This window comes from Xyrauchen texanus, chromosome 17 (assembly GCF_025860055.1).
Source record: "Xyrauchen texanus isolate HMW12.3.18 chromosome 17, RBS_HiC_50CHRs, whole genome shotgun sequence".
Lineage (NCBI taxonomy): Eukaryota > Metazoa > Chordata > Actinopteri > Cypriniformes > Catostomidae > Xyrauchen > Xyrauchen texanus.
This window is the reverse complement of record NC_068292.1, coordinates 1724861-1750877: the sequence shown is the minus strand read 5'-3', so window position 1 is coordinate 1750877 and position 26017 is coordinate 1724861. Positions and strand designations below refer to the sequence as shown.

General features: G+C 39.4%; 1 protein-coding gene and 1 long non-coding RNA gene across 2 annotated transcripts in view; one reads left to right on the top strand and one right to left on the bottom strand.

The window, feature by feature from the left end:
* Positions 1–84: 84 nt before the first annotated feature.
* Positions 85–17830, top strand: LOC127658421 (uncharacterized). The gene is made up of 4 exons (XR_007972380.1): positions 85–165; positions 265–320; positions 17327–17422; positions 17658–17830. It is a non-coding gene; the product is annotated as an uncharacterized LOC127658421 (long non-coding RNA).
* A 1691-nt stretch (positions 17831–19521) lies between these two features.
* LOC127658412 (A disintegrin and metalloproteinase with thrombospondin motifs 16-like) overlaps positions 19522–26017 on the bottom strand; it is a 106338-nt gene continuing 99842 nt past the window's right edge. Inside the window, exons 22-23 of the mRNA XM_052147687.1 lie at positions 24950–25097; positions 19522–21478 (exon numbers count right to left, since the gene is read on the bottom strand). Of these exons, the coding sequence (XP_052003647.1) occupies positions 21363–21478; positions 24950–25097 (264 nt within the window). The 3' untranslated portion in view covers positions 19522–21362. The remainder of the gene's footprint in view (positions 21479–24949; positions 25098–26017) is intronic.

The window sequence follows — 26017 nt, the reverse complement described above, 5'->3', positions numbered from 1 at the left end:
ATCAGCATGACGCAGCTAAAGCCCTCCCCCACTTCACTCGTTGCCCAACCAACCTTGACATTGAAGTAAACCAGGAAGTGTAGATTACTACAGAACAAAGGCTGAGGCAGATGCCTCCCTCTCACATTCAAACAGTCTTGTCTCTTACTTAATCATGGCATGCAGGTATTCAAATACATTTAATATGTTGTGGTTTGAAATACAAGCATATACAATACCAGATTCAAAATCTAATCTATTCATTTTACTTATATTTACTTACAGGGCCCTATTTGAAGAGCACTAGTGTTAAGTGCAGTGCTATGCCATATACGTGCAAGGTCAGTGGGCATGGCCATGATGTTTTGGTATTTTCGTGCCAGCAAGTTTAGGCACGGGTGGGTTTGGCAAAATCACTCACACAGAGCACTAATAGGCTGGATCAAGTGCAATTTATTTCTGAGGTACTTCTCTGGTCATTTAACCGTCTACATCCTATTATAGTCCATTCCCTCAAGCACCAGTAATAAACACAATTTGGTAGTGTAAATGGACCATATGCAATGAATTAAAAAAAGAAAGAAAATTATGTTCTTTTGTGCATTATCTGCGTCCTTTATGAATGTCAAGTATATTTCTTTGACAGTGACACTCTCCATTTATATGAAAAGTGTGATTCTTGTCAGAATTTCGACATACACTCCATTAAATTCTAGAGAATGTAACTATTATTAATCATTTTTATCTACTGGCACACAAACCGTGACTTTAACCGTGATTGTATCGGAGCACGCTTCACTTCTACCGGTCGATTTTGATTTTGAAAATGAAATTAATTTATTGCTTTACATAAAAAAATGAAACCAAAAATATTTCTAAATTCAAATTACACTTTAAACCAAATGAAAATATAATAAAAATTATGAAGTGGTCAAACAAATTATACCAAATTAAAACATTTTACCCTCTCCAAATTATTCCACCGGCCGTTTTCAGTGACTTAAAAATCACTCTGTGACAACAGGTGGAAAAATACCAATACAAATTAGATCAGCAAGACAAGGCAAGTGTATTTATATAGCACATTACATACTCAATGGTAATTCAAAGTGCTTTACCTAAACATTTTAAAGACAATACAAGATACAAAAAATAAATAAAAACCAATTAAGAATTTTAATTAAGAATAAAAATAATACACACATGGAGAATATGTTATATAAAAAAGTTAAAAAGAATAAATAGCTTACAAATCAGGAGAACAGGTATTAAGAGCACATATATTTAATTGTTATATATATAATTGTAAATATAAACATAATAATAATTAAAAATGAAACCATGACCTATAGATAGTTAAACACAAATCTCATACATTTTGGTTTCATAAAACTGTGATTGTCAGGGACAGAATTTGATGTTCCACTATATTTTCAGTTTGGACATAAACTTTATTACCATCTGCTGGTGGAATCTCAGAAAAATGTAGGAACTGAATTTAGATGTTGGACTGAAAACAGACATTGGACTTGGACGTGGACTTATTTCTCAGAAAAATAGCAAATTGTCCTTTTCACCACTTTGCTAATACACAAAACACCCACAGTTTGCACACATACACCCGGAGGTAGCACAAACACTCCCATCCACGCCCACTTGCGCCTAGAAGTAGCTCTATCACAAAAACTGGATAAGATGTAATGCATGTTTGTTGCGCGTAATGCTGCGCTTTGTGCGCTCACAAAAATAGAGCTCACAGTGGCATAGTGAGTCTCATTTCAACATAAGATCTTCTGTCATTTCAGAAAATATTTAAAAAACATAACTGTTCACATAATAGCTCTTCAAATGCCTATTACATCATTCACACTAGGTTAAAGGTAGCAGTCAAAACCAGCTCTGCCATCTTCCACCTGTTACTCAAGTCATGTGCCAAGTGAGGCTTTTTTAAGCTCTTCCTTTCTAAACAGAGTTCATGTCCTCTAAACACAATGCACTTATTCTGTGAAGGAGGCTTTCACTTAAGTATGCCAAGGGCTGTAGGACAATTCTTTTTTTTTTTTTTTTTGATTGAAGTTTATTTCGAGCAAAATAAAATAAATATATACATATATATTAACACACACACACAAATAAAAAATAAAAATAAAAATAACATAGCACAGCTTATCTCCCATATACATAGATATAAATATATACACATATACACACATATTATTTACACTTATAATAATAGTTGCTCGAAAGGGAGTGGAAAGAAGTATAACTTATTTGCTCCCACCCCCAATTCCTTCCCATATATTACCCCATATATCCGCTGCCATTAACAGTTAAATAAATACTAATTTATTTGTTTTGATAATATTTATTTGATATTATAGTTTCTTACAATTACATTATGCTATCTCAATAATCACTATAATGCTATATGATAATCCTCATTATCGTAAACATTCAAATATATATCCTGATATCTATAATAATCACATCATATATAAAATATAACCATATCCTAGTTTAAACATAGTTTTACAATAACAGTAATATCAATAATAATTAATAATAATCATTATCATTATTTACTCAGCTATGTACACATATCCCACTCTTTTGTAATTGTGTCACCATTTTCAATATCAAGATAAATAAATAGGAACTGTTTATAATCCTAAATACTTAAGTTTATTTTACCATAACCAGTACCCCTCCCAATCACAAACACAAGAGCACCCAGATCCCTCACTCAGTCTCATATTTGATCAACACCATTTCTTTAAATTTGAATTTGAATTGGTGAATATTTGGGCATTGCTTGAACTGTATCCCCAAACCATTCCAAAGTCTGACACCACACACAGACACACACAAGCTTTTCCTGGTGGTTCTCACCGCCTGGACTTTAAAGTTTTCACATCCCCTCAGGTTATAGCCCCCTTCTCTTCCTAAAAAGAACTTTTGAATATTACCTGGCAGATCATTTTTGTTGGCTTTATACAAGAATTGAGCAGTATAAAAATCAACTAGATCAAAAAGTTTTAAAATTTTAGATTACAAAAATAATAAGTTTGTATGATCAAAATATCCCACCTTGTGTATGATTCTAACTGCTCGTTTTTGGAGTAAGAAGAGGGTATGTAGTGAACTTTTATAATTATTGCCCCAAATTTCTATACAATAAGTTAAATAGGGCAGAACCAGTGAACAATACAATATATATAGTGCATTATATTCCAAGACGTATTTAACTTTATTAATTATAGAAATACTTTTAGATACTTTGCCTTGTATGTATCTGATGTGTGGTTTCCAGCTTAATTTACTATCAATAGTTATTCCCAAGAATTTAATTTCTGACACTATTTCTAATGTAACACCATCAATACTTAATAATATTTCTGCGTTTTCTTTATAATTACCAAACATCATTATCTTTGCTTTATTTAAATTCAAAGATCATTTATTAATATCCATCCACGTTTTTAGTTTTACTAGTTCTTCATTTACAATTTTTATAAGTGTATTATAATTATCACAAGAAAAAAATATATTGGTATCATCAGCAAATAATATAAATTTCAGTAATTTAGATACACAAAATATGTCATTTATATATAAATTAAATAATTTAGGACCTAATACTGATCCTTGAGGGACCCCACAATCAATGCCCAGACACTGTGACGTAAACTCGCCCAACTTCACAAACTGTTGTCTTTCAGTTAAGTAACTTTTGATCCAGTTCGAAGCCACCCCCCTAATGCCATATTTTTCCAATTTAGTTAGTAAAATTGAGTGATTAAGAGTATCAAAAGCTTTCTTTAAATCAATAAATATTCCCACTGCATATTTGTTTTTGTCTAGGGTGTTCGTAATTTCTTCCACAGCTTCAATTAAAGCCATTGATGTGGATCTCTTTGTTCTAAAGCCATACTGACCTTCATTTATTATGTCATGCTTGTCTATACATTTTTCTAATCTGTCATTAAATAGTTTCTCTAAGATTTTTGAAAACTGAGGTAGCAGAGAGACAGGTCTATAGTTTGTGAAGATGTGCTTGTTTCCATTTTTATATAATGGTATTATTTTTGCGCTTTTCATTTTATTTGGAAAAATTCCAGTCTGAAATGATACATTGCATATGTATGTTAGCGGTTTTGAAATACTATTTATTACTTTTTTAATTATTGTCATATCTATATCATGACAATCAGTAGATGTTTTATTTTTGCATTTATTAACAATAGCTATAATCTCTGTCTCACTCACATCAGAGAGAAAGATGGTCTTTGCATTCCTTTCTATAATTAACTCATTGAATGTATCACTTTCACGCTCAGGAATTATTGCCGCTAAATCTGGTCTAACATTTACAAAAAACTCATTGAAACTATTTACTATGTTATGCATATTAAAGTTTTCAACATTCTTATCAATAAAATAATCTGGATATGAATTCTTAATTGTTTTATAGTATAATTACTTACTAGTTCTTATTATATTGATCAATTTATTTTTATATGTTTTATATCTATTTTCACATTCTTTTGTCCTTAATTTAATAAATTGTCTGTATAAAGTATTTTTCTTTTTGCAAGCATTTTGAAAACCCTTAGTTAACCAGGGACATTTTATAAGTTTATTCTTGTAGTTGTATTGTCGAATAGGACAGTTTTTGTTGTATAATGTGCTAAATGTTTCTAGAAAACTATTGTACGCTCTATTCACATCTTTCTCTTTGTATACAGTGTTCCAGTCTTGTTCCATTAGGTCATAATTGAGTGAAATAATTGCTTCTTCCGTCTTTATACGTTTAAAGATAAATTTTTGGGGAGCTTTATTATCTTTTTTATAGTTGTCATCATACAGTGTGAAGACTGGCAGATGGTCAGTTATGTCACACATCATTAGGCCACTGACCGTAGTGTATTCAATATTGTTTGTAAAAATATTATCAATGAGTGTGGCACTATGCAAAGTAATTCTACTGGGTCTGGTGATGATTGGGTATAAGCTCATACTGTACATCCTATTCACATTCATCTGTTATTTTATGTTTATTTGGATTTATCAAATCTATATTATAATCTCCACAGATGAATAGTATTTTGTTATTTGCTATAGAAAACATCTTTTCCATCCAGTCAATAAATAACTCCATACTTGAACCCGGTGACCTATATATACAACTTATAATAATATTTTTTTTCTTTTCATTATGAATTTCAATCGTAATACATTCTAATATATCATTTATTGTTAATGTCATCTTGTCAATTACTTTAAACTTAAAATTCTTATATAGAATTTTATATATATTTATATATAGAATATTCTATATTTTTTAGAAACTCCTGGAAACAACTGGCATTTGAAAAAGGGAAAGGGAAAGGTCTTTCAGTAAAAGAGCCAATATTACTGTAAAACGTTATATTTTTGGAATGTTATATATGGCTTATGCACCATTATTAGCCACTTCATTTAGCAATTAATTGGGATTTGCAGTAAATGCCCATTATCAGAGGCTCAAGTTAGTCTTAGAACATTCCTAAGATGTATAAACATCATTGCTATGAAAGAATATAGACCTCAGTCTTCACAGGAACAGATGCAAAAAGGCTTTGCTCTCACTGAAAGGGAAATACTATTTTTAATCCTTTTTTTAGGCCGACTGTTCAAACTGCAAGTTTCATGTGGCTAAGTCTGATTTTGACTGTTCAGAGTACATTTGCTTTTGCTAGCACACCCACAGTCGTAACAGTAATGACACAGATTTGCAGAGGTTCTCCATGTATGAGACAATGTATGTTTCGCCATTGATTATAATTTTCATTTGGGCAGTAATGAAATCTGAAAACATACGTTGCAAACCACAGCGTAAAATGGGAAAGGGTGATATATACAATGACATATATCTTCTTGTTGCAAAACCTGACGTAACAACCTGTCACACAAAGCATAACAATAAAACCACATGAACTCCCGATCTGAATGTTCAGACTGAGATACGTTACCAAAAGTCAGATTATAATCAGATTTCAAACCACCTACTAAGGAGGTTTGGATCGGGCTTGTGAAAATGTCTGTTCCAACAACTAAACACTATACAGATTTGAGTTAAATAGGCAAAAAAATCTGATATTTGCAGCCTGGCTGAACGAGGCTAAGTAATTTTTCCCACTGGAATAAGTCTTACCCCGAAAGCTATGATTTAGACTCCAGTCATATCAGTGGCTTAGGAAAAAGCTGTTTTATTTTCCATGGGATGGGTTTACTCTCTCATGGGAATCGTGAGACCACGTGACCAGCCGAACACGTAAACTCCCTATTATCAGACACTTTAGTAGTTAGTATTCGAGTCTGGGCTGTGAAGGAGCATATCTTTTGTTCAGCTTTAAGATTCTTGCTCGAATCGTTAGATACTGCCAGAAGACGATGATGGCAGGGGAGAGGTGCTTACCCCTTACGGGCAGATATGCCTTTAAGGAGACTAGATAAACCATGGCCTTTAGCCTCGGTCACTAGTGTGTCTCTTAAGGTCAGGAGAGGTTTACACACTGCACAGCTATCATGGGCCAGCTGGCTACCTTTACACTGCTACTTAGAGTTAGAGGTTAGAGTTAGGTTATAGGGTTAGAGTTGGGTTATGTTTAGGTTTAGGGGTAAGGTTAACAGTGTAACTACAAATGTAATTAAATGCAGGTACTTTAAATGAAAGAACAATGCAACAACATGTATGTACATAATAAGTACATTGTATACATGTATATGCTTAAGTACATAGTAGTTAAATACACCTAATATAAAGTGGGACTGGTAAACTAGTTGATTACCCTCTAGGCATATGTTAACTTTTGTTTGTTATATTGGCCTTGCCCCCTCCTGAAAGCTTTTGATACTTCGTTCATTCTGTTGCTGATTAAATAAAAGTATTGTTTGATTTTACAGTTAACTGATCTTTTAATGTGCTGGGATCAAGGAAGGGAACCCCAACCTCTTTGTTACTCCTCCCATCTCTAGACTGAGGCAGGTCATAACAATTGGGGGCTCATCCAGGATTTGAACCCAGGACCAGTAGTTAGAGACCGCTGCTGATTGATTGATTGATTAGCCTTTATTGTCTCCTAACGGAGAAATTCATCTTGGGCATTCGAGATAGCAGATGCAACACAATATACATAACACATACATAATTACCTACACATAATTTACCACCTTAAAAAACTAACACACACACCCTATTTGTTGTTGTTCAATATTTTTATAGAGAGTGGTACAAATGAAAATTTAAACCTATTTAGTCTACAGTTTGGTAACCTGTACCTTCTACCTGAGGGCATCATCTCATACTCACTGTAGAGGACATGATTCGGATCGTTAGTAATTTTTAAACTCTGTTTCCTCACCGCCTCTTCAAAAGCTCATTAAGAGTAGTCGGTGGCACTTGTCCAATTATTTTTCCCGCCCTTTTAATCAATGTTTGGAGCTGTGATTTTAGTTTAACTGACAGGTTACCAAACCAGGCTACAATATCATATCGGACAATAGACTCAATAGCTGCCTTATAAAACAGCAACATAATATCCTTGTCAACGCCATGAACTCTTAGTCTTCTTAAGAAATATAGACGCTGACATATTTTTGAGGAAACATACTCCACATGATGTGACCACTGTAACTGTTTGTCTACTTGAATTCCTAAATATTTGTATGTTGTTACTTGTTCAATCAATACTCCTTCAATTAGAATAGGATTTTGATCACCTATAAACCTAGGGTCAAAAATCATTTCTTTGGTTTTATTAACATAAAAAAACATGCTATTCTAAGTAATTAAGAATCTCATCTCTCACATCTCCCTAAGAATCAGCATGGGGATTTTAAGTTGATCATAAAGTATTCCACTCGGTTCTTTGATGTTTCCACCCAAATATTTGTACTCAGTCATGATATAGAGGTAGATGAGTGTCCACCAATCAAAGAGCATCCTTATTAAGTGAACCCAAAAAATGTGAGCTGATGAAAAAGTAGGTAGAGTATTGATTACAACATAGTTTTCCAGTACCTAGTCAGAGTCCATGAGCTCTCCTTACTGGTCCAAAAAGCCAGACTGTACGTTTTGATTCTTTACAGACTGCCGCAAGGTAAATAATGTAAAAACTAGACTCCTTTCCCTTGCTACAAATGGAGGATTATATGGACGGAGTTGGTTCTTCATGTTATGTCACCAAGCTAAACCTCATCAAATTTTACTGGCAGGTGCCTTTGACCACACATGCCTGCAAGATCTCAGCATTTGTCACCCCTGATAACTTTTTACAATACTCTGTCATGGCCTTTGTCATGTATAATGCTCCTGCCACATTCTATGGTATTATGCAGAGAGTGTTGTCTGGAGTGCTTAATTGTGAGGCCGGATGATGTGGTGATTTATTCAGCCATTTGGGAAGATCACATAAACACTTAACCGTCCAGCTGAAGCCTTGTTAACGCTAAACCAGGGATGAAAGAGTACTGAAAATAATACTCAAGTAAAAGTACTGTTACTTCTTAAAAAACTTAGTTTGAGTAGAGTAAAAGTACCTGTCCTAAAACTACTCAAGTAAGAGTAAAAGTATAGCTCATTTAAAAGTACTTAAGATTAGTGAGTAGTGAGCAATGAGTTGCAAAAGCTATGTCCCTTTATAATAAAAAATCTATGCTGCAATTTAAAAATGTTGCACGGGGTAATTTACTTTCCCTTTTATGGCTGTTTGCCAGAAAGAATTAAAATATCTGTATTTTATAGGTGTTTGTGTCACGAATGTAAGGCAGTGAAGGCAGACGAAGGTTGAGGATCCAAATGCAGCTTACTTTATTACTAACAAAATACAAAGAAAAGCCCTCAATGGGGAAATAAACAAGAACAGAGAACTCGGGCAGGGAACACAGACCAGGCTAACTACATTCACAAACATTCACCTGCCGTCATCACTGCCATTTTGTGTCATTGTTCACACCTGTTTATCATTTGTAATCATCCTGTCCTTGTGTATTTATACCCTGGTTCTTTGTTCTGTCTTTGTCAATCGTTGAATGTTGTTGTTAGCCTGGTGTGTGTTCCCTGCCCGAGTTTTCAGTTTTTGTTTTCATCGTGTTCCTAGTTTTATGTTTATTTCCCCATTGAGGGTTTTCCTTTGTGTTTTATTGATTTGACTGTTTTAATAAAGTGAGCTTGCATTTAGATCCGCTCTCCTCATCTGCTTCGCTAACGTAACAGAACGATTGACCACCACATGGATGTAGCAGCTTGCTCGGCGAATTTCCAGCTCCTTTGCCTCAGGCAGGAGGACCGCCCTTTAGAGGACCACGTCCAAGATTTTCTGGAGCTGGCACGCATCTCTGACTTCCCCGACTACGCTCTGGTGGCATTCTTCCGGGGTAACTTACACGAGTCTCTGAGGGAACTGTTGCCGCCGGCGAATGGTTGCTGGACACTCCTCAGTTTCGTGGAGGAGACCTTGCGAGTCAGCGGATCGCCGCTCACTGTGGACGTACGGGAGGATGATGCTGCCACTCCTCCCACAGTGTTGGTACTCCATTCGCCTGTGGTTCGTCCCTTCACGCCTGTCCCGGTCTGCGAGCCAGAGGCCTCGTCTGCTCCGGTCAGCGAGCCAGAGCCCTCGCCTGCCCCGGTCTGCAAGCCAGAGTCCTCGTCAGCCATGGTCAGCGGGCCAGAGTCCTCGTCAGCCACGGTCAGCGAGCCAGAGTCCTCGCCTGCCACGGTCTGCGAGCCAGAGCCCTCGTCAGCCACGGTCAGCGAGCCAGAGCCCTCGTCTGCCCCGGTCTGCGAGCCAGAGCCCACGCCTGCCACGGTCAGCGAGCCAGCGCCTGTAGCCTTGACCGTCCCTGAGCCAGCGCCTGTAGCCTCGACTGTCCCTGAGCCAGCGCCTGTAGCCTCGACCGTCCCTGAGCCAGCGCCAGTAGCCATGACCGTCCAAGAGCCAGCGCCAGTGGTCATGCCCGTCCAAGAGTCAGCGCCTCTCGAGCCTCCCAAGGCTCCTCCTCCCGAGCTTTCCAGAGCTCTGCCTTCCGAGCTTCCTGAGCTTTCCAGAGCTCTGCCTTCCGAGCTTCCTGAGCTTTCCAGAGCTCCGCCTCCCGAGCTTTCCAGAGCTCCGCCTCCCGAGCCTTACAGAGCTCCGCCTCCCGAGCCTTCCAGAGCTCCACCTCCCGAGCCTTCCAGAGCTCCGCCTCCCGAGCTTTCCAGAGCTCTGCCCTCCGAGCCTCCCGAGCTTTCCAGAGCTCCGCCCTCCGAACTTTCCAGAGCTCTGCCTCCCGAGCTACTCGAGCCTTCCAGGGCTCCGCCTCTCGAGCCTTCCAGGGCTCTTCCTCTCAAGCCTCTCAAGCCTTTCAGGGCTCCGCCTCTCAAGCCTCTCGAGCCTTCCAGGGCTCCGCCTCTCGAGCTTCCCGAGCCTCCCAGGGCTCTGCCTCTCAAGCTTCTCGAGCCTTTCAGAACTCCGCCTCTCGAGCCTTCCAGGGCTCCGCCTCTCAAGTCTCTCGAGCCTCCCAGGACTTGGCCCCTCAAGTCACTCGAGTCTTCTAGGGCTCCGCCCCTCAAGCCTCTCGAGCCTTCCAGGGCTCCACCTCCCAAGCCTCTCAAGCCTTCCAGGGCTCCGCCTCCAGAGCCTCTCGAGTCTTCCATGGCCCTTCTCCCCGAGCCTCCTACGGCTCCACCTCCAGAGCCTCCTACGGCTCCGCCTCCCGAGCCTCATACGGCTCTGCTCCCAGAGACTCCAGAGCTTCTTACGGCTCCGCCTCCCGAGCCTCCTACGGCTCCACCTCCCGGGCTCTCGAGGACTCCGCTCCTCAAGTCTCTCGAGCCACCCAGGGCTCCGCCTCCAGAGCCTCCTACGGCTGTACTCCCAAAGACTCCAGAGCCTTCTAGAGCTCCGCCCCTCGAGCCTCCTACGGCTCCGCCTCCCGAGCCTCCTACGGCTCTGCTCCCAGAGACTCCAGAGCTTCCTACGGCTCCGCCTCCCGAGCCTCCTACGGCTCCACCTCCCGGGCTCTCTAGGACTCCGATCCTCAAGTCTCTCGAGCCACCTAGGGCTCTGCCCCCAGAGCCTCCTATGGCTCTACTCCCAAAGACTCCAGAGCCTTCTAGAGCTCCACCCCTCGAGCCTCCTACGGCTCTGCCCCCAGGGACTCCAGAGACTGCCAGGTCTTCGCCTCTGAAACTCCTCGGCTCCGCCTCCTGAGCTTCCAGAGCCTCCCTCAGCATCGTCTCCAGAGCCCCTCTCAGCTCCGCCCCCGGCCCCTGTCCTGTGGCCTCCTCCCAGGCCTCCTGACCCGGCCCCTGTCCTGTGGCCTCCTCCCAGGCCTCCTGACCCGGCCCCTATCCTGTGGCCTCCTCCCAGGCCTCCTGACCCGGCCCCTATCCTGTGGCCTCCTCCCAGGGCCCCTGACCCAGTCCCTGTCCTGTGGCCTCCTCCCAGGTCCCCTGACACAGTCCCTGTCCTGTGGCCTCCTCCCAGGCCTCCTGACCCGGCCCCTGTCCTGTGGCCTCCTCCCAGGGCCCCTGACCCTGTTCCTGACCTGTGGCCTCCTCCTAGGCCTCCTGACCCGGCCCCTATCCTGTGGCCTCCTCCCAGGGCCCCTGACCCAGTCCCTGTCCTGTGGCCTCCTCCCAGGCCTCCTGACCCTGTTCCCATCCTGTGGCCTCCTCCCAGGCCTCCTGACCCAGTCCCTGTCCTGTGGCCTCTTCCCAGGCCTCCTGACCCGGTCCCTGTCCCTGTCCTGTGGCCTCTTCCCAGGCCCCCTGAACCAGTCCCTGCCCTGTGGCCAGCTCCCAGGCCTCCTGAACCGGTCCCTGCCCTGTGGCCAGCTCCCAGGCCCCCTGAACCAGTCCCTGCCCTGTGGCCAGCTCCCAGGCCTCCTGAACCGGTCCCTGCCCTGTGGCCAGCTCCCAGGCCTCCTGAACCTGTCCTTGCCCTTTGTGCCCCCCAGGACTTCCTGCCTGCCTTCTGTGCCCCCTTGGACTTCCTGCCTGCCCTCTGTGCCCCCCAGGACTTCCTGCCTGCCCTTTGTGCCCCCCAGGACTTCCTGCCTGCCCACTGTGCTCCCTTGGTCTGTCTGTTTGCCCCCCCTTCTCTCTTTTAGTTTTTTTTTTCTTGGAGTATTCCCTTTTTTCTGAGGAGCGTCTGAAAGCCGCTCCTTTGAGGGGGCTATGTCACGTTCCCCTGTTGTCTGCCCTGTGTTCTGTGTCTCACCAGTCTATTGTTTAGAACTACATTTCCCACAATCCACCTGCCGTCATCACTGCCATTTTGTGTCATTGTTCACACCTGTTTATCATTTGTAATCATCCTGTCCTTGTGTATTTATACCCTGGTTCTTTGTTCTGTCTTTGTCAATCGTTGAATGTTGTTGTTAGCCTGGTGTGTGTTCCCTGCCCGAGTTTTCAGTTTTTGTTTTCATCGTGTTCCTAGTTTTATGTTTATTTCCCCATTGAGGGTTTTCCTTTGTGTTTTATTGATTTGACTGTTTTAATAAAGTGAGCTTGCATTTAGATCCGCTCTCCTCGTCTGCTTCGCTGCCTCATTCGTAACAGTTTGTGATTGACAATTTTTAAATATGTCACTTATCTATGATACTGTAAACACTACAGGAATCTGATTTAAAAATAAAATAATAAAAGGATGACATGATTACAGAAATTAAAATATGAAAAACTTATGATAATAAAAATTATCATAATGTATAAAACAATTACATTAAAATCAGTTTATGTGTAGGGTCTAAATTTCCCTTAATGCTAACTGAGTTATTGTTACGCATAAAACATGTTCAAAACAATGCAAAGAATGCAAAAAAAAAATAAAATAAATAAAATAAAATTAAATATTAGTTTTTTAAAAAGCAGGGTCACTAGGCAAAATAGAGGCAGAAGAGCAGTTGTTTGGTACAGGGGCCACATCAGGCTTTAAAGGGATAGTTCATACAAAATGTTTTATTCTCTCATACTTATGCCATCCTGAATGTGTATGAATTTGTTTTTAAGGTTTTTAGAAGAATATCTCAGCTCTTTTGTTTCATACAATGCAAGTGAATGGGTGCCAAATCTATGAAGCTCCAAAAGCACATAAAGGCAGAATAAAAGTAGCCTAATCCATATGACTTCAGTGGTTAAATCTATGATTTCAGAAGTGATATGATAGGTTGGGTGAGAAACCGATCAATATTTCTGTTAGGTCATTTTTGTGGAAATTCTCCTCCCTGCTCAATCAGTGTCCACTTTGATTTGATTGGATGGGAGTCACGAGATCTCTCTAGCCATTAATGTTGATAGATAACAATAAAAACACAGACGGTGGGAAAATATCACATTAAAAGTACAGTTACAGCACTTAAAATGTACTCAAGTAAAAGTAAAAGTATACAATTTTAAAAATACTTAAAGTACAATTCTTGGGAAAAAGTAGTTGATTACAGTAACGTGAGTATTAGTAATTCATTACTTTACACCCCTGCACTTAACCTTGCAAAGAGTGAGTTTGCAAAAGCTGTATTTACTTACTGTGGTAAGAAGGTTGAACAGGGAAATGTACGGCCTGTTGAGGTGTCAGCTATCATTGAATTCCCAACTCACACAAACAAAAGAGAGTTGCTTTGTTTTCTAGGGATGGCAGTTACTACCTTGGGTCCTGTAGTTTCCCCACTTACTGACCCTTCTCAGCACTGCAAAGAAATTTGTACATGCATTTGATTCTGCAAAGGACCTTATCTGTAATGCACCTGCACTCTCTACTCCTAACGTTTAAGCTACAGGTGGATCTGAGTAGATAAACGACAGTCAAATAGATTTATAGGATGAATATCTTTATGCACATCTTTTTTGTGGTGTTTTTGTTGTTGTTGTTTTTTTTCAAGGTCAGCACTTTTTTTCAAGGTCTGGTTCTTTTGAAAGTTATTTTGTGCATTATATTATCAAGTGGATTTCTGATTTCTTAGACACATGAACAGTTCCTTTAGACTGATGTGTTCTGACTATGAACTTTTTTCTTGTATCACCTCTGCCAAGAGTCCAGCTCCATGGGCACTTGTTAAGATTGGCTTCACCAAGGCCTCACAGCAAGAGTTATCAGTGTTTTTAATTCCCTTGAATTCCTTAGAAGTCTTTGCCCTGCAGTGTTTAGACTGTATAAGCACACAAAGAATGTTAAGGCCAGGGAAGATAATTTGAGAAGAAATAACACCTAAAAGCCTGACTCACTTTCAGCACACATTACTTGATTGTGGGGCTTAAATATGAATGATAGCAAGAATTCAGAATTGTAAAAAAGGAGTAAATTAAACATATAGTTGTATATGTTAGCCTGAAACAACCTTGTGACCATCTGTTTAAAGGTACTGTAAGTAACTTAGAGACTGAATTTGATGGCCCCCACCCCTTCAACCACACCTCTCCAAACCCTTAAAACCAAGTCAGCTAACCCAATATCAGTAAACCTACAGGGGAAAAATTATCATCAGGCAGCTAGTGTTTCTGATTTGATATAATTAAATATTAGTAACCTCAACATGGCTAACCACATGACACTGAAATGACTGGATTCTTAATTGAATGTGTTTAAACTTCACCTAGTGCAGAGCCATATAGAGAGAGAGTTGCGACAACGGAAGTTCTAAATGCTTGATCGTCACGTGATTCACGTAGACTTCAGATAGTTCCAGGAAGTGCTTTGGCGGGCATTTCAAACTGTTAGAGTAGAGTGACAGAACTGCGATTTCTGGTAATTAGTAGTCAATAAATGCATTTATTTTATATATTTATGTAACACACCGACATATGTATGTAGCATGAGTATGTTGTTACAGCGATGTTGTTTTTTTATTATCAGCAAGTTATTTTTATTTAGATGTACTGATAATATACAGAATAAGATAATATTATTCTTTAAACGTCTCACCTTTTAAAAGTGCGTCGCAAACAGTTTGTTCTGCTGCATCTCTACGGCGCGGGGCGTGTATTTGCTGCTACTTCCGGGAACTATTGAGAGGCTCCACGAGCCGCCATTGCTGTAAAAAAAACGTTCCATTGGAGTCAATGGAGTTGTCGCAACTCTCTCTCTATATGGCTCTGACCTAGTGTACATGATTTTAAACTAAAGTAGGCTACTACTCATTTCTTTAGAGGTAAAAAGGTTTTAAAGGGAAAAGAATTACAGAGTGTACCTTTAAATATATTAATGATTGAAAATAAATAAATAGAAACAGATGTGGGAACTCCTTTGGTACAGTTTAAAAGGCCTTATGAAGTTGTATGAGAGAAGGCCCAAAGTATATAGAACTGTAATCTAGACAAAGAGTGGCTACTTTGAAGAAGTCAAAAGTCTTGTATTTTTCAATAAAATAAAAAATAAAATAAAAAAAGAAACTAACAAACTTATCATAGAAGTCTAATCAAGCAAGAAACAACACAAAGGAAGTTAAGAAGAAGACAAAAATAACAAGCCACAAGTACAAGTGCTGTCAAGGCGACCCCTAGTGATCAATGTAAGTATGTGTTCACATCACATACATAAATCAAAAGGGATTTGAATTAAAAGATTTTTGCTTTGACAGACAGTGATATTTAGTAAATGACCAGATAGAATTTTGTGCAAATACAAATATTCTAAATTTAAATGATAAATAACTAAATTATACATTTTCAGATAACACTTGTGTGTATTAGCTACGTTGGGCTGCTGCCTGCAGGGAGAGATTAGCTTATGTGAAAATGCGTGTATAATATTTGAGCCATTTTAATATGTTCATGTTGTAAATTGTTTGTGTACCATTAACACAATTAATTGCATGGCGATTCATTTATAAATCTAAATTGAGATGGGACATTACTAATAGGAAAGCCAATTTACTTCATCTATGAAATACCCCATTGATTATTCTAACATTGATAAGACCACTGGGACTTATTTTATAATTATTATTTGTATTATTATTATTATTATTAAGTTGGACACATTCAAAATCACTGTTAAAGTTGCTCAACATCCTTTGCCACCTGGTCAGCTTCCAGACTTCATCAGAAAACACCCTGCGCCATCCTCTTCCTTAGTGACCACTGTGGGAAAACGCAGAAAGGTGAAGTTATACTTGTTTATTTGATGAGATAAAGGGCCAGAGCTCTAACTGCCATGTGCTAATTACAGTAGGCCATGTCAATCAGCAAGTCTTCTATTGATACCACATTATTTTAGAGTAATAGAATTGCTTTATTGAAATAACAAGTTTTTAAAACAAAAAAACTTATATCTGTGAACCTATGTGGCAAATTTGACCCATATCTGAAGTATCAGTTAGAGCCTTTGACCTTACTGTCACGGTTTTTAAATCCTATGTCTCTTCCTTGTCTCGTGCTTTGTTTATCACTTGTGTGTGTGTGTGCATGGAGGTGTGGGCGTGACGACTCGTTACCGTGATCAGCGCTCAGCCGCAATCACTCCTCTTCACCAGCTGTTACTCATTTCAATTCCCTTTAAATACTCACCACTTTCTCATCTCTTTGTCAGATCGTTTGTTTGTGATGTCCGGTTGTGTTGATCCCTCTGAGTTCCAGTCCAGTTCCCTCGTTGTCCCTGTTTCGTGTTCTGTTGGCTGTTACCCGGATTCGTCGTGTTTGTTCAGCTCTCCTCATCACTCTTCTCACCCCGTTCATCTGACCATTGGAGCCCCTGCGTTACTAAACCTTCACCCCAGACTTTTCCCCAATCTTCACATTTTGACTGTAAATAAACTTATTGTCACTTGCAACTTGCTTCCTAGCTTCATTCGTGACACTTACAAAATAAACTAAAAGCTGCAGAGGCCTCATTCTGTAAGTCTACACTAGTGTTTCAGATGATGTGGTTATCTAATGCATCTTCTCTGCCTATGTGTGGCTTTCACTCACCATCAATCTCATCAAAGGTTGTGGATGTGGTTCCCACTCAACCTGACATCTCTTTGCCAGATACCCACCCCATTCATATTACCAAACTGTCTGTCCAGAGACACAAAAGTAATTAGTCACAGTTAAACAAGACTTTTCCTGACATCCCTAAAGAAACTGAATGCAAACCGATTGAACGTCTCCTCCAGTCTCTGTGTTGTGTGATTTGGAGGAGTATACTGGCTGCACTGTGCAGCTCAACTCAAGAACGGCAGTGTACACTGCCTCCAAGGCCAGTTACCTTCTGAAAATGTTGAGCCTGCGGGAACTGTGCATTCGAGTCTTGAGGAACAACACTGACTATGAGCTTATGAAACTGAGTAAATTTAGCATAATAAGAATAAATGTATTGTACTAATGCATCTCTTATTCTACCAGTGATCAAGGATCTCCGTGAAGTGCCATATAAAGAGCTCAGACCAGTTCTGGAGAGATGCACCCCGGAGCAGCTGTCGCATTGAACTGTTTAATGAAGTATGTTTGTTTACATGATGTCACATTGACAAGAGATCCATAAACACATACTTTGACCATGAATCGCACACCAGACTTTCATTGTTTATGCGTCTGTGCAAATAGGAGTTTCCTTTTAGGTCCTTTAATGCACAGACATCATCTGCTGTTATTGCTCTGGACAACATTAAGTAAATCTGTTCACTAAACACTAGTATTTTCTCCAGCAAATGTAGTAATGAGTGTGTCTTGTCAGTATTTGAGGGAGGACTCAAAGGAGCTGTGGAGGACACACTGTCGGCGGGTATTTAAGCAGGAGGTTACTTGTGAGCAGGAGACACGGAGGAACATGTATCTCTGTCTCCATAAAGAATCTGAAGAATGTCTACAGAAGAACACACTGGCTATCAGCTTCAAGCAAGGCACGAATAAAACTGAAGGTACAATAATAGCACTAAGAATACACAAAGGGGGTAAACAAAACACTGAGGCAGTCCAATACTGCCACAATCCCTTCAGGCCGAACCCCAGTACCCCCCTCAAAGGGATGGTCCTAAAACTGTATTTGGACACACTTTAAAAGAAAAAGATGTCAGTGTAACCATAGGTGTGGTTCATGATATTAATGCTTGACATGTTTGACTCTTACAATCCCAAGGTGGTCTGGGTGTGCATGTGGTATAACATTACAATTAGTAATGGCCACATGAATATCGAGAAGTGCAGAGAAGGGTTTGAAGGGTCCTGCAGCTCGGCATCGCTTGTGTGTAGATTGCATCATTGCATTACTAATATTGTAGTAACCATGTTCTTTGGCAGAAACTATAATTTTAATGCAACCATGGTGTAAGTACCTGCATATGGTGGTAATATAATAACCATGGTTAATTTTGTGGTTACTGTAAATGTAACAAAAATACCAAGGTGAAACCATGTTTACTGTAGTAAAACCAAGGTTATTTTTCTTAGGTAAGGTTAGGTTTAGGGGTTAATGTTGTGTATCTGTGGGACTCTAAATAAACATAATAAACACACTGCAGTGATACCCATATGCTGTATGCTAGTATTTAAATATGGGATGCAAATAGTATCTACCATTATTTGCACAAGGGTTGGGGTGCAAATAATATCTTCCACTATTTGTACTGGGGTGTAAATAGCATATACCATTATTTTCACCACGGTTGCTTTCCAATTCGGTGGATGCGCTGACGTATCACGGCCCATAGGAACAGCCGCTAATAAGGTCTGAGTGCTGTTCTCACTTCAATCTCAAATGTTTGAACAAAACATCCAAATCTTTTTTGTTCTATCATCTTCACTATTCACACTTTTGTCCCGTGATTGATATAAAGTTCCCCAAAACTCTTTTGTTTCATCTCCACTCATAATGTGATGTTCAGCTATCTCTGTTGTGAGTGTGTTTTGGAAATAGCACCATCCTTCCAACCCCCGTAACTGCCCCCATTTTTACATTTACATGTTTTTTTGGCTGAGGTGTGAATGATTATGTGGTTCCAAGACACTTTAAAATTTCTGTAGAGGGGAACCATTGCAAGTTTTCTCTGATTTTACTGGTTCTGCTGACAGCAGAGCAGGATCATATGCTAAAAAGTTTAACAAGGGCTACCACAACAAGAATATTATAACGACAGTTGCATGTTTGCAAAGCTGCATGAAAGAAAGCACATTTCTCATACAAGACAGCTAAGGAAGGATCCACACACTGGCCATCCTTTTCATAGGAGGACCTAAACAAGCGTTTATTAACAGCTCTGACTCAGCATTTACAAAGCCGAATCATGAGCTGTCTGCATATCTGCTCCTTACAGCCAAGAGGGAAAGACAACACAGCTGTAATGTGATCGCAAGATAACATGCGTCAGGTTTAATAGGAACTGGCATTTATAACAAATCCTCTGTCCACTATTTAGAATAACATTCGGTTTGGACAAGAGCGGTTACACTCATCTATCGCTGTTTTACAACAAATGCATACTGTAAATTATGGGAATAATTTGTGCTATGCAGCTCTCTTCAAAATCCATATGCAAGTATGCCAGAATCTATATTACTGTCTGTTAATCAGACTAAAGACAGACTGTGATCATGCTGTGACAGTTGCTAAATTTTATTTAACAAAATCCAACAAAAAGAGCTGAGTTTGTTAAATGTGACTCTTTTTACACGTCATTAAACACATGGCTATTAGTTGAACTGGCTTTTTGTTTTCTTCAAAAATAATGAAACCCTGAATAGATATGCAAAATAAAAAAATACAATAAAATAACAAATCGTGCAACTATACCCGAGGTTATAAACACAGACTGACAAGAACATTAAAGTCAAATAGCAAAATATTACAGCAGAATATCATTCTGATATATTCCAGTATTGTTAATAAATAAGAGAATTAATATCAATCATACAAATGCACTGATTAATATTCACGTTAGTTTAAAACCCCTGTTATGCATCTGTTGCCATTAAAGAAACAGTTTAACCAAAACATTAATTCTGTCATCATTTACTCACCCTCATGTCACTACAAACCTGTATGATTTTCTTTCTTCTGTGGAAAATAAAACAACTTTAGCAGAATGTTGTCACTGCTCTTTTCCATTCAATGAAAGTGAATAGTGACCAGAGGCCGTCAAGCTCCAAAAATGCTAAAACAAGTACCATAGGGGGTCAGGGTAGCTCAGTGAGTAGTGTGGTGTACTCAGTGAGTGCTGTGTGACTCCAGCTAGTTCTCCTAAGCAACCAAATTGGCCCAGTTGCTAGGGACGGTAGAGTCACATGAGGTAACCTCCTCGTGGTCGCTATAATGTGGTTCGCTCTCAGTGGGGCACGTCGTGAGTTGTGCGTGGATGCAGCAGTGATGGCATGAAGCCTCCACGCGTACTACAGACATACTCTGCAGTAACACGCTCAACAAGCCACATGACAAGATGCACGGATTGACGGTCTCAGACGCGGAGGCAACTGAGATTCGTCCTCCGACCCCTGGATTGAGGCGAGTCACTATGCCACCACGAGGACTTAGAGTGCATTGGGATTTGGGCATTCCAAATTGGGGAGAAAAGGGGAGAAAAAAAAGTACCTTAAACATTTCCATGCATCTTATGTGGTATATTCCAAGTCTTCTGAAGTCACAGCTTTGCATGAGGATAATAGTTAAATTTAAGTCATTTTTCACTGATAACCTTCTATTCTGCTGCAACTCAAATCTTATTCACATTAGCATACTGTTTATTCAAATTTGGAGAGTCAAGACATTGGGATGCCATGTGTGATGCCAAGGATGCTATTGTTTCTCATTTGAATGACATGAGGGTGGGTAACTAATTATAGAATTTTCATTTTTGGATGAACTGTCCCTTTCCAATGAACATATAGCACCGAAAATGAATGTCACAACATGAAACCATTCTCCCTGCTGACCGTGATTGGCTGACACTTTGACACTTTAAAAGCCTGTTTATTTGGAGATTGAGGCTATTATTATTATTATTATTGTTCATGAAAAACCTCTTCACAATGTTGAGTTCTTATTATACATACTGTAACACATAGCCATATGGAGCACATTTAGCCACACAGATTAAAAAGTCTATATTCGGCTAGCACCAGGACACAGAGCATTTCACAGGATATTTCTGCCTCATGTCCATTTGGAGCTCTGTGAAACTCAGTATCACCTCAAGGAGGCTTCGTCGGTGAAGTCATTTCCTGCTGGAGAGAGACACAATTGCAGTCTCTGCATGGAATCTTGCCAGTCTCTACATGGAGTGCTCTTCTCCACTAAAGTCCAGGAAAACAAGCTACTCTAAGTCCAAAATGATGTCTTTGTGTTGAGTACACAAGCGATTTCAATGCAATATCAGGTCAAGCATCCATCTGGCCTTTTGAAGGCTTCAGCCTCAGATGTTCAAGGTTAAACGTCTAAAGTAGAAAATTCTCACGAGTTTGTATGAGAGCAGGACTGGCAGCATTGCTTCCCGTAAAACTTGTGGCTACATACTCCATGCTGTGGCACCAGATAACACCAGTTGAAATGATCTTTACAGATCAAATCTGCACAGAGGGGAACAAAAAATGGTTCATAATGGAAAAAGTGGAATAACTGTTTTACTCAACCTACCAATGACGATGATGAAAACAATGATGGCAAAGACAAAAAACAAAACAAACAATGTGTTTTGATCATAGGCGATATTCAGTGTAAAAAGAACAACTTAATAAAGACCACTGAAAGCATAAGAAACTGAATGAGCTATATTTATAAAAAATTAGGACTGTTGATTAAACGCATTAATTTAGAGTCAAATAAAGTAATTTAATAATTGAATTATGCCCCCTGAGCCATAAATACATTTTGTAATTAAAGTATTTTCATACTATTGGAGCAATTCAAGTTCAAATTAAGTATATGTAACTTTGTGTTTTTGCTAGCCACATCAGCAGGGGCAGTCAGCGCTCCTAAACAAACCCGACAAGCAACGCTGCCACAGAATGAGAGCTGGTCGCACAGGACATGTTATTCACTTCTGGATGAAGGGAAACAGATTGCAGTCATCTCAAGATGTGGTTAGCAAAATTTCTAAATGGTTTTACTTGACATAGCATCCTAAAAATGCAGCGTTAATGATGCTGAAAACCAATGAGACAATCCAAGCATCAGTCGGACTCATATGTACATAGAACGACAATTAAAATAGCACAGATTAAATGTAAGAACACTGTGAAAAGAGGACTGATTGATGAACTCGATTGATGAATGATATATTGACTTCTAATTTAATATTTTTTTAATAATTGCATTTGAGAAAATATTATGATATTATGTAATTCATTGACTGCTAGAGTGACCAGATGACCATGCTAAAAAAAATGTATAATATAAAGGAAATTAAAGCAGCATTGAAAATAAGCATTGTTCATTGAAAATGGCTTAGATATGCATGATCTTTGGACAAACTATACAAACTATATTAAGTCAAATCTCAACTTTAACTGTCATATTGCTGTTAGTTTCTCATAATATTAATATTAAAAGCATGAATGAAATCAATGTTAGTTTATCCTCGTGCGACCCCACATTCACATACGTGGACATTGCATTTTGGCTTCGCTATCGCAATACATCATTTAAATTAATTTAAACCGACTGAATACTGTTACCAACACTCTAGACTGTCATTTAAGGCTCAAACTTATGGCGCACCGAGTCACGTGACACATCAGCATGGCGTCAATTTCCGTGAAGCGCTCCTACAGAGCCAACAAAAGTGCCTCCGGTAAGAAACCTCCTTACGTTTTTTCATTGAAACCTGTTTGTGTGTAAAGAGTAGCATCTCTAGTTTTGTTTGATATGCCACTTTAAAAAGTCATACGTTTTTCGCGCATCAGTGTGCTGATAAACATGATGTTCACATATGTGGAAAATGGGACCTTATTCCCTAAAAAGTTGAAAAAATACATGTTAGTTATTTTGGATAATTTTCAACATTAACATATCTGTAAATTTGAATTTACATTTTAATATATTTTATTTTGTTATCACTATACAATACCGTTCTATTCATTACATTACTAATGGCACTTTTCCACTGCAAGTTACACTTTACTTTTCTGAGCTTGCTTTTCCACTGCAGTTTAGTGCCGCCTCAACGTGGGCGGGATTATAGGCTGATTGTCATAGTTGTGCTGTCTCTACTGAGGTGACATCATCTTAAACGCAACTCAAACATTACAGACCATAAACAATAACACGACCGCTAGCTGTTAGCTACTAGCTCACTGTGCTGCATAAAGCAGTTGTTGCATGGTGATTTTACACAAGTGTAACAGTTAAATTGGCCAGGTTGTTTTAGAAGCAAGCTTCCAGTAGCTGGTCAACTAAATAAAGTGAAGCTTTCAAGCAGAGTATAGAGTTAACTTAACAAAATGTACCATCCTCAATCGTGGACTCCAACAACGCCGTGGCCAAGTCCAGGACACTCTCCCTCTCATTGGTCGTCGGTCTATTGCCATAGATAGTATCCATTTGGTCATACCACTTTCACTTCTATTTGAACCACTCTGGCTGTTGTGGTCCTTGATGTCTTGATGTGTTGTAGTCCCTACACTGTTGGTAGGTCAGTTGGTAGCCATGTTTGGCCTACCAACAGTGTAGGGAAAGTAAAAAAACTTAAAAGTAACTACAGAACCATCAAGGACCACAACAGCTGAGACACTTCCTGAAATACTAATTCGTTTGTAGCTAACAAGAGGAACGTTAGCACCTCGTTTATTGACCATGGCGTGGTTTTGCGCACAGCCATTTCTTTTTACAAGTCAAAAGTCGCGTCAACAAATGATACTGCTATCGCTGTTGCTAACTTTAAAACTAGCGGGTTGATTTTGCGTGTCGCAAATCCAGTGACGCTGGTAGTGACGATTCTCTCTGACCAATCAGTGATCTGCAGGGTTTTGACGTCACATTTAGTATCGGCTCACCTCGCTTGGAACCTCGACCGAAGTGGTACTAAAAAAGTACCAGGTATCAGGTACTATCCACAGTGGAAAACCCCCAAAAAAACGAGCAGAGTCGAGTCAAGCCGTACCGTGCAGTGGAAAAGCCCCATAAATTAATTCCTATATATTTACTATGCATTTTCACATTGAGAATAAATGTTGCAATCGGAGGCTTTATATGGAGTTAGGATGACGATAAGGTGCATTTTGAACTGTTCTTATACCAGTGCAGACAGACAGCACACTGGAGCTTAAGTCATTCACTAAATAGGGAGCAAGGGAGCATCCTATAGCTTTCTATACAGCTAAGTGCAGTCACTCCTAACATCCGACCAAAAGTTCAGTTTCAGGCTGCAGATGATGTTTGGATCACTCAACATGTTTGGCAGACATGGGACAATGAAAATCAGTACATAGATTGACAATTTATAAAGCTAAATTTGATTTTAACATGGTTGGCACTGATTGGACGATGCTGGATATTCTTTGAATCAGAATTATTTATTCAGCTTTATAGAAAATTAGCTGTAATGTCTATAACGTCTCAAAAACATGAATAATCAACACTATTGGACACATAATAATCTATTTGATGAAAAAAATCTGAATTTCTATAGCATGATATTATTTTACATTTTAGGAAAACTATTTGCTCTATATTTTTGTTTTATTTTGTTTTTGCTTGTTTATTAGGTGCTACTAGTTGTTACAAATCAAAAAGGGGAATGGAAAATGCACACAGCAGTTAAGCTCAGGTCTTTATTTATAGCAATCAAACTAAAGTTACCACTAATTATTGGGACAAATGTCAGCCCAATCGTGATGTCTGGTCAACCTATTGACAGTCCCAATTATAAAATAATTATGATGAGGTAAATGAGAAGCCAACATAAACATAACGTAATATATTTTCTTCAAACATGCCTTTGTTCCTTTACTTCCCTCAAAAGAGGGATCACATTACCCTGTTTGCAGCAGTCTGACAGCATGTTATAACAGGGTGATATAATGACAGAGCTCAGTGCAGACCTTTCTTCTCTGGTTGCAGGCAGAAGACAGTGTTGCAGGCCTGGGACATTGCCGGCTTCAGCTGTAAGACACACCCAGAGGAGGGACGGCCATGGTCGAGACACTGCACTGAGCGCACCTGAACTCCCCCTCCGCATGATACTGTACACTGCAGACAAACACCAAACACACATCAGCATCATCAAAAGTAAAAAAGATCAATACAACTTTTCTTAGACTATTTTTATCTTGACAACAGACTAACGGTATTAGTAGTCCCATTATTGTTCATGGAGGTAGTGACCTGCTAAATACTGCTCTACTGTTGTGAATAGTACAGAGTTATAGAACAATAGTGAACACTACCAATTTGTGACCTTAAAAGAGCAAAGAGCAACAAGTCTTTCTTCATCCCTCTATACTAAATCAATGGATAGATACACTCTTCTACGTGGCAAAAGCTTTCACCCTACCCCCTTAAAAAGGAGCCTGCCAATAAGCCAATTTGCGAGGTTGAAACGTATTTGTGTAAACAGTGAGGATTATGAAGAAAACAGCAAATGATTACACATTTCAGAGAGAGAAACTATAAAGAAGAATGGCTATTAAATGTGTGCTATTAAAAAGAGAGTGCATGCTATAAGTCATGAAGATTGCCTGTATCCAAATAGAAATTCCTCATCAAAACCCGAACTTATATACTGCACCACTTACTCCCTTAAAACCACTGACTACCAAGGTAGTCAAAAAATATTGGCATGTGTTACAAAGTGATCTAGTTTTAAAAGATACATGTATCACCTCTTATCACCTTCAAAAGAGCAGGAAACATTAGAGACAAAGTAGTTAGAGCTCATCTCCCAATGGACCCTGTAACTAATACCCTTACAGGATCAGTTCTTCTTGGAAACTTTAAATGTGGTAACTGTATTAATTGCCAGTATACAAGAAATGTAAAATTTTTTAATCATCCAGTATACAAAGATAATATTAATATAAAAATTTGTATCACATGTAAAACAAAAAATGTACTATACATACAGTAATTCAATGCCCTTGTGAAAAAGTCTACGTTGGGAAAACGTCTCA